Source organism: Balaenoptera ricei, chromosome 5, assembly GCF_028023285.1.
Source record: "Balaenoptera ricei isolate mBalRic1 chromosome 5, mBalRic1.hap2, whole genome shotgun sequence".
NCBI lineage: Eukaryota > Metazoa > Chordata > Mammalia > Artiodactyla > Balaenopteridae > Balaenoptera > Balaenoptera ricei.
This window is the reverse complement of record NC_082643.1, coordinates 143,329,553-143,342,603: the sequence shown is the minus strand read 5'-3', so window position 1 is coordinate 143,342,603 and position 13,051 is coordinate 143,329,553. Positions and strand designations below refer to the sequence as shown.

Below are 13,051 nucleotides of genomic sequence, written 5' to 3'. Positions count from 1 at the left end.
CGGAAGGGAAGGGGCGTCCTGGCGTTCCCTCCCGAGGCCAGCTCATCCCCGGGGCGCTGCTCACTCCTGTCTCTGTGGACAATTTCATCGCGCTGGGGTGGGGCTGAGTCCTGGGGGCTTGGGGAGGTGGCAGGCATGCCTGCCACCAGGTGCCTCACGGTGTCCCTGCTCCCCCACAAGCCGATGATGGACCGGAACAAGGCGGCCGAGCTCCCCAAACTGCAGGTCGGCTTCATTGACTTTGTGTGCACGTTCGTGTACAAGGTGAGCGGGGTGGCCCAGGGCCTGGCTGGGTTTGCAGGGGAGGGGTGGGGGGTGGGCGTGGGGGGGCGCGGGGGGGACGGTGGCTCCCATCCCTTTGAATCTGCACTTAGAATCGAGATCCTCAGTGTCACCCCAAGGGGGTCCCCTCCCCATCAGTTCCTCAGAAGCACCATGAACCCTCCCCCCCCGCAGTTTCTCCCCCCCAGAATGTCCTCCTGCTCACCTCGAGGTCGTACCTCAAACGTCCCTTCCCGAACCCCATCTAAGGCACCCCCGCCCAGGGCCTGCACACTGTTTGCAGGGCACTGACTGCAGTATGTGTGCAGTGCATTTGTTCAGTGTCTGAACCCTGGGAGGAGGAGGGTGGTCCACTGTCGCCAGCTGGGTGCACGCAGCCCAGCAAACACCCGGGCACAGCCGAGTGACAGTGGGACGCATGCCAAGGAGCTGGGACAGGTGCTGTGACATCAGCTCCAGGGACTGGCAAGGGAGTGAGGGGGCAGAGCCCTCCCGAGTGACACACACCACGAGGTCACAGGCCCCGCCCATCTGGGGGGGGGGGCAGACCCCACACTCCGAGGAGGTTTTCAGGTTCTGAGCGACGTCCCTCCTGCCCTACTCCCCACCCCAGCCCCCAAGGTCTCACGCTTCCCTTTACTGAAACACCAGCTCCCTTTTCTGCCCCCGCCAAGGGGGGGCTGTCAGTGCCGGGGAGGGAGGCGGGACCAGGGTGCACATGCTGGTCCTGAGGTGGTCACTGCCGGGAACCACCAGGCACTCCCCTCCCACTGCCTCCCCCGCCTGCATCCACCTGCACAGCCTCTGGGCGTTCATACGTGTTCCTGGGCGAGCATGTGCTCTGTGTGATGTGCGACGTGCGTATGAGAGCGGGTGAAGGAGCCCCAAGACCTGCGCGTCTGCCCAGCCTTCCCAGCCCCGCTGCCGGGGGAACGTCCCTTCTGCTTTGATGTTTTTCTACTCTGTTCTTGGGGACCTCGCCCCGCAGCTCCTGTTCGAACCTCAAGGACACAAACCCCCGAGTCCTTCTCCCTTTGCTGGGAACGTGGCACCTCCATGCGCCACCCCACCCCGGCCCAGCCTGCCCAGGAGCCGCTGAGGGTGTGGTCCGACTTCTCGGTTCCCTTTCCAGGAGTTCTCCCGCTTCCACGAGGAGATCCTGCCCATGTTCGACCGGCTGCAGAACAACAGGAAGGAGTGGAAGACCCTGGCCGACGAGTACGAGGCGAAGGTGAAGGCCCTGGAGGAGGAGCAGAGGAAGGCGGCCGAGAGGACGGCGGCCAAAAAAGGTCTGCGCTCCACACCTGCCGCCGCCAAGACCGCACAGCCGCGCCTCGCCTGCAGGGGGCGGGCGCGAGGCAACAGAGTTCAACCTGGAGAAAAGCCAGGCTCCAGGCGGCCCTGCGGTCGGCGCACCAGGGCTCCTGGCTGCACGGGCGGCCACCGTGGGGAGGCCCATCCCACAGCAACAGCCCCGCTGATTCAGTGTAGCTGACGAGCACGGACTGACAGGGCGCGCTCGGGGTCCTAGCCGGGGGCTCAGGAGGGAGGTAACTGAGTGTTACTTCCTCTATAGAGGGGAGGAAAGCCCAGCTGAAACATCGTGAACTCTTAAAGCTCCTCTGTTCCATAATCAGTCAGCAGTGCCCTCTTAAGGAGCTCAGGAACTCCACCTACGCTCCCATGCCAGCCTCAGAGATAAAACAGCAGACCCGTAGAAGACGACAGAACGCGAGCTAGGAGTCAGCGTGCGCGGTGTCTCTCCCTGCGCTGCGTGCAGACCACTTGTTCACCTTCACCCCGCACTGTGGGGACGTGGCTCTATTGTAACCGGTCAGCACGCCCCCCCCAAATCAGAACCTGTGAGCTGTTGCCTTGGTTCTTGCTTGCGCTCTGCAACTTTTGTCGCCATTCCCTGAAATGTCCCGCAGGGGAGGGAACCAATAGAAACAAGCCAGCTTCAGAGAGGCCCAGGCTGGACTGTCACCAAGGGCTAAACTAGGAACTGCTGGGCTAATCGGCTTAGGCCAACCAGCCGGTCTCTGCCCTTCCTCCTGCAGGGTGTGTGGAGGGGAGTCTCTGCCCTTCCTCCTGCAGGGTGTGTGGAGGGGAGGAGCTCGGGTTTCTCGCTCACCATCTTGTCTTCTCTCGCAGTGGGCACAGAAGTTTGCAATGGCGGCCCGGCACCCCAATCTTCCACCTGCTGCATCCTGTGAGCCAGTCAGCGGGCCCCCTGCCCCCTCACCCCACCGGGGCTGTGCCTCTAACCACCGGTACAAGAGGTTAAGAAGCCTGAGAAAATAACTGGAGACCATTTTGGATATTTTGAATTTTTTTAAGGTTTGTTTGTGTTTACGAACCAAAGCCAACTACGAACAATTTGAACAGTGTAGCCTACCTTACACTCATCCATCTTTTGGATGCATAGTAATACCACCAAGAGATCTTCAAAAACGGTCTGTGAACTGTGTGTCTAAAAGCAATGGGTGAATATATTCACACTGCACATGTATCTATGTGTATATGGGTGGAGAAATGGATACACAGATGCCAATTCCCATCTGGTTTAGGAAAAAAATATATGCACAAAAATTTAGAATAAAATCAAAAGAAAACACACTGCCCTTTTTTTATTTGGCGGAGGACGTTCATTTGTGACCAACCGGAAAATCCTGCCAGAAAGGTCCAGGCTGTGAGAACAGCAGTGATCACACTTGAGTGATCTGTGCAGAAATAATCTGTAATAAACTCTGCCCGGGAGCTGCTCTGAACCGCGCTGACGGACCAGCGCCTGTGGTCTGCACCACTGAGGTTTCCTTCATGGGAGCAACCACATGCCTCCAAGGACCTAATTAATGGTTCTGAGCCGGGAAGAAAAGCCGAGTCAGACCCAAATGGGACAACGCAAAACTCACGCTTGAAATGGGTACTAAATTACCTGATAGAAATTAAGGACTTTTAACTCATAACGTTAGCTCCAAAGCAAATGTTTCCAGATATTGGAAACTCTTCTTGGCTGCACCCTTGGCCAGGACTGCAAGGCCAATTGAGTTGTTTTAAGGCCAGTTCAAGATGCTGCCCTCTGCCAGCGCTCCCGGCAGGGGGGCGTTGCGGGGGGGGGGGGGGGATGGACACGCCCAACAAAACCTTCAGCTCAGTGGCACCTGGTGGTGACAAGGGCCTGCGGCTGGGGGCTCCTCCAGGTTCCCAGGGGGACCCCGTGCCAGCTAAACACCAACCTCAGGATACCCCCAGGGGGTGTGCACCATCACGCACTCCAGCCTCACCTTAACTGAAAACAGAGCTGTACGCCACTTCTCACTTTCTCCTCACGTTTGCAGATGAACTCATTTGACAAATGAACTGGGGCTCTAAGCCTAGGAAACCTGCTCCTGGCACAAAACTGGGAACAGCGACTTGACACCAGGCCTGGGGACGAAAGGCCACAGCCACCAAGGGTGGAGCCTGCCGTCTGCTCAGGCACAAAGGCCTGAGCCCCCTGAACAGCTAGCTGCACCGCCGCCTGGTCCTCAGGAGGCCACATCCCCTCCCTGGGGTCAAGGGGAGAATGTGCTGGAGGGCGATGGAAATCCAGGTCCCAACCATAAAGGCATCAGGCCATCTCCACCCCCACCATCTGCAAAGCCTGCCCCTCCCCTGCCCACCCAAGGGTCTGGGCCGGGCTCGGAGCATAGAAGGCCGAGCAGCGCTCACACGCCTGGCCAGCTGTGTCTCTGCTACAGACCGCATCCTTTGGGCTCCGCCGCAGGTACCCCGGGGCAGGCCACGGAGGTTCTGTGCATCCCGCCCGGTTTATGCACTGGTCACTGACTGGTTCTTCTGGAATCCCTCCCCATCCACACCCCACATAACCTGAAAAGGCAGGCACACAACTGCTGAGTCTGAGTCCAGAAACCAAACAACCGGGGACAATAAAGGAAAGTCAGAGAATCACACAGTACAGGAGGCTTTATTCATCCACACTGCTCCAGAGAAAGGCAGGCTCACTTTAATATGCTGTCCTCTCGGGCTGAAAAACGGGAAGGAAAACAGACGCGCCGTTACACACTCGGGCCGTCCAAAGGGCCCACCTTCGACGTTCGGTGTTGAACCACCCGGCATCTCATTCCATGGTGAGCCCGGCTATGCGCTGCTGCCACCCCCATCCTGGGCCTTCCTTACCCCGCCCGTCCAGACTGGAACCCGCCGCCGCAGGCAGGGAGAGGTGAGCCTAGTTGTGGTCCTGGGGCCTCTCTGAGGGTGGCAGACGGTTCGCCTCCAAGGCCTAGGGGCCCAGGCTTCACTAAAGGCAGGTATCGCCGTGTACCCCCAACACCCACACCTGCTCTCCCTCCCACTCCCCCAGAAGAGGACCCAGGGGCCAGTAGGGATCAAGACTGCGGCCCCTCCCCTCCACTGTGGGGCTCATCCGGAGCAGCAGCTGTTTCTGAAAATCCGGGTGGAGAACAAATCTATGAGATTCGGCAACACGAGTACCTTCTGCCAGTTCTTTCTCTATGCGTCTCTGCTCATCCTGCTTCTTTTTCTCCTCAGCTGCTATCCTCCTCTCCTCCTCTGCCCGGGGTTTCAAGTAATCTGTTAAAGGAAAGGGAAGAGGAGGGGTGATATCAATGAACTTTTTCACCGAAGCACTGAGTAAAAGGAATTCAGTCCACAAGCAAAGTCATCTTCAAGGGCACTGTGAACGCCAGAGGTACCTGCTTCCCACTCTCCTTTACCTAAATATACATAAAGCCCTGACACTCACTCCTCAACAGAGAGTCCAACCCGGAGGGCAGCTACAGGGTCCCCGCTGCCACCCCAGGCGTCTTGCCGCCCCTCACACAGGCCTCTGTGCTGCAAGGGGCTGCCCGGCCAAACTACACGCCTGCCGCGGCGGCGCTCGGGGGTCCAGCCCGCTCGGGTTTCTGGGTCTGGCGCCTCCCGCCTTGCCCCTCTCCTGCCCGAGCGCGTCTACTGCCCGGCACCGGGGACCCCGCACCGTCTTCGAGAAGCCCCGTGAGCGCCCCGTGGGCTGGGACGGCTGTATCCGCCCGTGGTCACTCACTGTAGCGCTTGGCTCCGTACGCCACGCCGAGGAATAAGGCGGAGTAACGGCCGAGCTGCGGGGAAAGGGCGGTCAGAACCGGCGGAGCGGAACCGGGGTCCGGGGGCTTTCTCAGCCCGCGGGGCGGGGGTCCCGGGCGCGGGGGACGGGTGAGGGGAAGTGGGGGCTCGCACCCACGGCGTCTGGGGCCGATGGTGGGGGGGGAATCGCAGCCTCCGGGTCGGGGCGCGGGGGGGTGAGAGAGGGGTGGTTGTCCCGCCGGGCGGAGGCCGGGCCGCAGGTCTCGAGCTCCGCGGAGTCGCTCACGCGCGGGCCCACGCGGAGCCGAGCATCCGGCCGCGGCCGCGAAACCTGGTTCACCTTGATGAGCGGAGAGACCTGCACTGGCGGAACCATCTTGCCCGTGACCTTCGCACCGGAAGCACAACGCGGACCGAGGAGGACGCCGCAAGGGCCCGGAAAACACGGGAGACGCAGACGCCCACCCCGGTGGGCGCATGCGCCGTCAGCAGCGAGAAGGCACCGGAGCCGCCCCCTGGCGGCCGGAGGGAGAACGGCGCGCGCGCCCGTTCTCGGAGGGGTGACGTCACCAGGCGCGCGGCTCGCGACAGGCTCCGCATGCGCAGTGGCCCCGGCGGCACGTGGTGGTTCCCCAGAGCGGGTGCGACCCCTCCAGGCACTGAAGTTTTCGGATCAGGTTGAGCACAAATCGAGGCCCGCACACCACAGGTACAAATATTTGAAAAGTATAAGTCCACGTTACGAAGTGCGAAATAGCGTGCTCGCTATCCTCCCTCCCTGGGCTGTGCCGCCCCGCCCACTGCTGCAGTGCGGCCCCAGCCACGCCGAGGCTCGTCCAGGCCCGCAGCAGCCCCAGGTCAGCCCAGAGGACGGCCCAGGAAGGGGCTCGAGGCTCTGGGCAGGGAATCCGGGGTCCGGGTACAAAATGTAACCTGAGTGCAGGCCGGCTCCCAGCAGAGAGGGGTGGCCGTGGCCATCCCCTCTGGGCTCACAGGCCAGGCCGACCATGTGGCCTCCGAGTCGCTTCCCGGGGCCGCACTGCCTGGGGTGCCCCCTCCTGCCACCTCCACCCCCGGTCCCGGACCCAGCCCCGCAGCAGAGCTAGAGCTTCCTCACCCTAGGAGCCTCTCGAGCAGAAGGGCGCTCAGGTCTTCCTGAGAAGGCCACCCCAGCAGAGCCTGCTGCCTGCGTCTCCCCACCTCCGGCCCTCAGGATCACGCAGCCCCAAGCTTCACATCAGGCAGGTCCTCACTCTCACTTCTGCTGCCCTCTGTTGGGGAGGCAGGGGTTGCACTGGTGTGGTACTCTGGCCCCCTCAGAGGAGAAGACTGTCTCCCCCCAGATCTGTGGTCAGCCCCAGTGAAGACACAGCTGACTGAGCCCAGGTGTGCAAACAGGCTGCCCAGAGATGGGCAGTGGTGGCCAGACAGCCTCCCAACTGAGCCTGCTGTGCTGACACATAGTTCCCACGGCAACGGGGCTTGGGGGTCCGGTGGGAGGACCACCCATGCCCTGGGCCTTGTGCTGCTCCAGGCATAAACTCCCGGAGAACCAGGGCTGTGGGCTCACAAGCGTCCCTGCTCCACTGCTGGGGGAGATCACTTCTGATTCTAAAGAGAACACAATGCAGGGACAGAAATTCCAGGGCACATAGCATGTGCTCAGTAACTCTGCACCAAGGGGAAGCCTCTCGGCAGCCGCCAGGGGCCTGAGCAGACCCTGCTCCCTCTCCATTTGCTGGGGAGCCCTGGCTCTGGGCCTTCCACTGGGAAACTAGTAAATCACCTGTGCTGTTTCCTGGGCTGGCGGTGGGAACGCCAAGGCGGATCCTGCAGGGTAGCTGGGCTCTTTTCTGAACCCTGAGGACTCCTGCCTGACGCCCGTCCTCTGTGGCCTCTGCGGGGCCTGGGGTGGGGGGAGGGCCTCTTGACCCGCCCCCTCCCCGCTCATTCCTTCCCAAGGAAGCTGTAAGCACACACTGACCCCACAAGGCACAGAGTAACCCTCGTCCGCCGCCCACAGGCCATGTGGCGACGCTGAGCACCACGCCTCCACCTCCTTGCCCTGGAGCAGCCGGGCAGATGACCTCAGGAGGCAAATGTGGTTTCCCTTCCCTGGATTTTAAAATAAACCAGATTTCTCAGCAACTCCTCTTTCCATAATCAAAAATAAATTTCTCTGGGGCTGAAGGTGGGGCCAGAGTGCTGGTGGGGGGACCACATACCACTAGCTTCCACGGTGCCGGGGGGAGTGGCGGCCAGCGGAGGGCACGCACAGGCCCAGGAACACACGCTTACGGAAACCGCCCAGGGAAGACCCCTGAAGCTGGGGAGACCCTCATTTGCCCAGAGTCCTTCCTGGGGACTGCGGGGTGGGGCCGGGGGGCGCATCCAACCTGGCTCAAGACGCAGGGGCCGCCTGCTGACACCCCTGCACCTGTCAGGGCCAGCTGTCCGTGCTGAATCCCGATATTCTCCCAGGAGCCAGGCTCTGCGGCTATCTTTAGAGCTGCGCTCAGACCGAGGCCGGCCGCAGGACACCTCCCCAGGGGCTCAGCTAGCCTCCTCTGGCCCTGCCCGAGTCTGGGCCTCCTGAGCACAGACCCCACGGGCCTACCCTCTCTCGGTGTGCTGTTCCCCACTCCCGCAGCCCGGCCGAGGTCCGTCCCGGCGTCGCACCCAGACCCGCCTGGCTGGCAGTGATGGGGTCCCCGCGCAGCCCAGGCCCAGGTGTCCCACATCGGTCACACGTTAGCCCCCCAGGGGTCCTCCAGACAGAGCCCCCAGGAGCCCCCAGGTCCCTCCAGGCGGGTCACGCATCCCCAGCCAGGTTCCTCAAATGGTGAGCTGGCCCTGGGATCGCGGATGGCAGCACCTCAGGAGCACGTGACGGAGGGTGTGTGCCCCTCGCCTTCCAGCCACAGCAGGTGCTGTGTGGTTCAGAGATGTGCCCCTGAGGACCCCCACCCAGTGATTGCAGCTCATCCCAACCCCACCCAGACCTGGCCCTGGAGGCTCAGAAAACTTGTTCTCCAGGTATGAAACTGTGGAATCCCACCTGCCCACTTCATCTGCCCGCTGGCCTCCTCCTGGTGCTCGGCCTGCAGGCCCACCCCCCCCCCCATCCCTTCCTGCCACCAGCTCTGCACTTCCCCACTGCCAAGGACCAGGGCATCTCCTCCCTGACTTTGTGGTGGCCGCCAACATCTGGCACCACCAACGGGCACCTGGGCCAGGTTCCCTCCCCAGACTCTGCCCCTGGGGCCATGGTGTAGCAGGAAGATCTGGCTGAGTGCTGGGCCCAGCCCAGCCCATATGGGCCATCCTCCATCCCAGAAATGTCTTCCCCCTCTGAGGGTCAGGCAAGGAGCTCCCTGCCATGGGGACAGGAAGGCTGGCCCCAGGGCTGGGGTCGGGGCCTGGGACGTCTCTGCCACCAAGGCGGGGAGGCAAGGGCAGACAGACATACTTGGGGAACGCTTGCTGACTGGCCACCAGGGTCATTCACAGTAACTGTGTGCAAGTCTGGGAAAGGTGCCCCTTCCTCTGGCTCCCGCAGTCCCCAGGCCCTTGACCCATGTGCAGGTCACCCCAGAGATGCACAGAATCCAGGAGAACACAGGCTCCAGGGTAGGGGGCAGGTGGGAGGGTGCCGGGAGGCTGGGGGCCTATTGGGCCAGCAGGATGGGGGCGTCTGACTCACTGCTGGCTGCCAGAGCTCACTCTGCAGTTGTCCAGTCCCCCGGGTAGCCCTGAGCCTGTCCTTGTAGGGAGTGGCAGCCGGAGTCTGAGCTGTCCTGGGGGACTGGGTAGGAGCTTAAGACGGACGACCTCAGCAGGGAGGGCACAGACCATTGCATCAGGCAGACCCAGGCATGGTGAGTGTGCTGCGTGTACACACACGAGTGTGTTTGTACCTGATGTGCGTGTGGGACCGTGTGGATGGGTGTGTGTGCACGTGTCACATGCACCAGTGTGTTTTGCCTGATTATGTGTGCATACAAGTTGAGTTTATGCGCATGTGTGAGGGTCTGCGTGTGCTGGGGTTTGGGGGAGATCTGTGCCCTATGACAGCCCTGGTGACAGCCTGGGGCTGGAAGGTGGGGGTCCTGGCCTTCACCCTAGTGGGATCCCCAGAACAAGCCCTTCCACCTTCTGGCCGCCGGCACGGTTCATTTGCTCCCTGGTCCTCCTGGCTGGACTGTAGACTGAGCAGGGCATAGTTCAGGGTGAACCTGGGTGCTGTGCTCTGCCAGGGGCCCCCCAGGGGCCCCTCTGACCGTGCCAAGCACCTGCAGCTGCCCCAGCCCAGGGATACGGGCTTGGGGCCCCCTGGAGCCCCAAATGCCATGGTCCACCCATCCTCTGCATTGTCTCCCCAAATGCCTGGGTGCCCCCAAGGAGACCCTCGGGCAGGCTGGGGGACCCTGAGCCTTGGTGTTCTCGTCTCAGGCCAGCAGGAAGACCAAGAAGAAGGAAGGGGGGGCCCTGCGGGCCCAGAGGGCATCATCCAATGTCTTCTCCAACTTTGAGCAGACCCAGATCCAGGAGTTCAAGGAGGTGAGGCCCTGCTCTTGTACCGGGAACCCCTCCACCCAGAAGCTCATGCCTGAGGGGTCCCCTGGGAAATGTAACGCAGGTGACAAGGCCCTCGATCCAGAGCCAGGAAAGGGGGCGCCTGCCCTCATTCGGGGCAGCCCAGTGAACCTGGCCTCGGTTCCAGGCGTTCACACTAATGGACCAGAACCGAGACAGCTTCATTGACAAGGAGGACCTGAAGGACACCTACGCCTCCCTGGATATGTGCCCCAGGGACAGAACTCCACCACAGCACCCCGACTCCCCCGCCCTCCGGCTCCCAGGAGTGTCCTCGCTCTGGTCCTCGGCCGTCAAGCCTGACCTGACTTCCCGTGGGCTCGGAGGAGGAGGTGGGCCTCTCCTGGGGAGAAATTCCCCTCTAGTTTGACCAGGGCTGGCAGAGGGCATCACGGGGTGGGTGGCACAACCCGAGCATGGGCGTCCCAGAGCGGGAGGCTGGGTAAAGAGCTCGAGGAAGGGGCTGATGCCTCTGCGCGGGGGCAGCTGGCACTCCCACCCCCGGGCGCGGTGAGGAGGCCCAGGAATGGAGCTGGGAGGGGACAGGGAGACCCACCTTGGCAGGCTGCACGGCCCAGCCCGCGGCCCTCCCTCACTCCCCACCTCTGCCCAAGGCGGTCCTGCCCTTGGAGCCGGGGGCGGGGGCAGGCTGGCTTCTACCTGGGGGGTGCCCGCCTTTCCTCCAGGCCCCCTCACGCCCAGGTAACAGATCACAGGCCTTCTGGGCTCCTCTCCCCCACTCAGTCCACCTCCCGGGGCTGGGGTTTGGGGTTCTGCTGACCATCAGAACCCGCATCCACCAGGCCTGGGCCAAGGGTGCCTGCACTGGCTCACCTCTCTCTCTCCGGTCTCCCCATCTTCGTTCTGGGGTTGCCTGGAGAATGATGGAGGGGGGTGGCCCCGTGGGGCATCTGTACGGACCACAAGGCAGCCAGGGCGGGCGACACTCCTGCCCTGTGACCCCACCCCCCCACCCCCGACGTCTGCAACAGGCAAAACCAACGTCAAGGACGAGGAGCTGGACGCCATGCTCAAGGAGGCCTCGGGGCCCATCAACTTCACCATGTTCCTGAACATGTTCGGGGAGAAGCTGAGCGGTGAGTGCCGGGCCAGCCCGCAGGTCTGCCAGCGCAGTGTGTGCGCTTACTTGCTTCCAAGCACTTAGAGATCCACACGTCTCACATAAAAACCCAAATTTGCAGATCTCTTGAAAAGCCCCAGGACCTGGCATTCTGGGACCCACATCTGTGGGGCCCCGTCAGCCCCCCAGGGTGGGTGAGCTGACAGCCCAGACCCAACTCTTCGCCCACTGACGGGGGCCTCTGTCCCTCACTGAGAACTCGCCCAGCTCTGGGCCTAGCGGGACCCAAGGGACCCCGAGAACAGTACCCCTGGGGTGGGAGCTGAGGGTCTCCCAAGTGCTCAGAGTGGGAAGGCCATTCAGGGCACTGAGTGGGCAAGGGCATGGACCCCAAGACGCCCAGGACTCAAGGCCTCCTGTGGGCAGGCACGGATGCCGAGGAGACCATCCTCAACGCGTTCAAGATGCTCGACTCCGACGGCAAAGGCAGCATCAACAAGGACTAGTAAGTGTGGCCGCAGGCGCCCGGGCATCACCAGGGTAGGAGGGGTGCCAACCCCCCCGCCCAGCTTTCAGGTCCTGATTGGCCTGCCCGGGATCCTGAGTCCCTCAGGGTAACCGAGGGCAGGATCAGCCCTACCCACACGGGGCCAGTGGTCACTGCCATTCAGACCATCGCTGGGTCTTTAGCCCCTTTGGGGGCTACTTCAGCCAAGCACCGCGAACGGACCTATTCGGTGTGCCAGGCACTGGCCTCCAGGGGTGTGGGGGTCAGGGAAGGCTCCCTGTGGGCACCCCCCCACCCCACCCCAGTGCCCAGGACTCACCCAGAGCCAGGCTCCCAAGAGGCACCTGCCCTGTGAGCGGGTGGGATTGAAGGGGGGGCACACCCACCTCGGAGCAGCCCTGTCCCCCCACGTGGCCCCGTCACGGGGCTCCCCCGGGGCCACCCCTCCAGGTCAGGGCCATGCCTTCTCCAGAGCAGCCTAATCTGGCCCCTCCCCCCTGTCCTCAGCATCAGGCGGCTGCTCATGTCCCAGGCCGACAGGATGACTGCTGAGGAGGTTTGTCCCCTCACCCCCACCCCACCTCCTTCCCCAAGGCCCTCTGTGAAGCCCAAGCATGGCTCTGGGGGCTCAGGAGGGGGACGTGCCTCAGCACCCAGAGGCTGCAGCCTTGGGGAGGGTGGGACGCCCTGTGTCCAGGAGGGGAGACACCCGCCCCGGCCCCAACCCTTGCTCTGCAGGGTCTCCCCCCACTTCCTTCCCCCCAAGCACAGAAACAAGACAGCCTGGAGTCCAGTTCCTGTAATTAATTCACCTGCTGGCTACGGCCTCAGGGACCCTCCCACTCCCTCCCACCCCTGCCTGGGCCTCACAACCCACCAAACTCGCAGGTTGACCAGATGTTCCAGTTCTCCACCATCGACACTGCAGGCAACCTGGATTACAAAGCACTGAGCTACGTGCTCACCCACGGGGAGGAGAAGGAGTGAGGGGCACCCCTACCCCACTGGGCCGTGGCCAGTTCAATAAACATGAACCCACAAACCAGCCTGCGAGTGTCTCTTTCGGAGGGAGAATGTGTCCCCCTGGGGGTGGGAGTGACCCCTGGGGGCAGGAGGGTATTCAGGGGGTGGGAGCGTCTGCCTGGGGCCCACCCTCTGCTTCCGGCCCAGCCTGGTCCCACCTGCTCTCCCCACCTGTGCTAGCGCCAGGCTGGGGGGCTGCTCGTTCAGGGGTCTGCAGAGGTTGAGCATGGCTCTGGGATAGGCTCCTTCAAGGAAGGCCTTCCCCAGACCTGTCCACTCCAGACTCGGCCACGCTGGGGCCCTCAGAATCCCCAGCCCACTCAGCGCCCCCTCAGCCCGTGCCCCCAGGCCAGGCCAGCCTCCCCACACGCAGCCCCTGCCCCAGCCACCCTGGGTCTGTCCTGGCCGCTGGAGCGCCCCGCCCGGTCGGCGGCCTCTTGTCTACACAGCAGCAGCTCTCCTTGCTACATCCA

At 62.9% G+C, this 13,051-nt stretch overlaps 3 protein-coding genes across 4 annotated transcripts in view; 2 read left to right on the top strand and 1 right to left on the bottom strand.

Annotated features, from left to right (window-relative positions):
- Positions 1–2,498, top strand: part of PDE6B (phosphodiesterase 6B) — a 28,112-nt gene extending 25,614 nt beyond the window's left edge. The window contains exons 20-22 of the mRNA XM_059924305.1: positions 181–264; positions 1,415–1,571; positions 2,437–2,498. Coding sequence (XP_059780288.1) covers positions 181–264; positions 1,415–1,571; positions 2,437–2,498 — 303 coding nt within the window. The remainder of the gene's footprint in view (positions 1–180; positions 265–1,414; positions 1,572–2,436) is intronic.
- A 1,735-nt stretch (positions 2,499–4,233) lies between these two features.
- On the bottom strand, positions 4,234–5,819 carry ATP5ME (ATP synthase membrane subunit e). Its single transcript, XM_059923813.1, has 4 exons — positions 5,711–5,819; positions 5,351–5,405; positions 4,780–4,878; positions 4,234–4,312 (listed from the first exon to the last, which is right to left on the bottom strand). Exons 1-4 carry the CDS (start codon positions 5,744–5,746, stop codon positions 4,287–4,289), a joined length of 216 nt encoding a protein of 71 aa, XP_059779796.1. The 5' UTR covers positions 5,747–5,819; the 3' UTR covers positions 4,234–4,286.
- A 57-nt stretch (positions 5,820–5,876) lies between these two features.
- Positions 5,877–12,584, top strand: MYL5 (myosin light chain 5). Of its 2 annotated transcripts, none has more exons than XM_059923812.1 (7): positions 5,877–6,079; positions 9,823–9,930; positions 10,094–10,298; positions 10,959–11,063; positions 11,474–11,552; positions 12,063–12,111; positions 12,444–12,584. In XM_059923812.1, exons 3-7 carry the CDS (start codon positions 10,106–10,108, stop codon positions 12,540–12,542), a joined length of 525 nt encoding a protein of 174 aa, XP_059779795.1. In that variant the 5' UTR covers positions 5,877–6,079; positions 9,823–9,930; positions 10,094–10,105; the 3' UTR covers positions 12,543–12,584. The 2 variants fall into 2 exon arrangements, with proteins under 2 accessions (XP_059779795.1, XP_059779794.1); XM_059923811.1 differs by lacking the exon at positions 5,877–6,079 and adding an exon at positions 9,174–9,248.
- The last annotated feature ends 467 nt before the right edge of the window (positions 12,585–13,051 follow it).

Coding starts and splice junctions, on each gene's coding strand:
- ATP5ME (XM_059923813.1), bottom strand. CDS start 5,746: ATGGTTCCGCCAGTGCAGGTCTCTCCGCTCATCAAG. Junction 5,406..5,710: donor AGGTCTCTCCGCTCATCAAG/GTGAACCAGGTT, acceptor CTTTCCCCGCAG/CTCGGCCGTTACTCCGCCTT. Junction 4,313..4,779: donor AGAGAAAGAACTGGCAGAAG/GTACTCGTGTTG, acceptor CCCGTTTTTCAG/CCCGAGAGGACAGCATATTA.
- MYL5 (XM_059923811.1), top strand. Junction 9,931..10,093: donor AGATCCAGGAGTTCAAGGAG/GTGAGGCCCTGC, acceptor CCTCGGTTCCAG/GCGTTCACACTAATGGACCA. Junction 11,064..11,473: donor GTTCGGGGAGAAGCTGAGCG/GTGAGTGCCGGG, acceptor TCCTGTGGGCAG/GCACGGATGCCGAGGAGACC.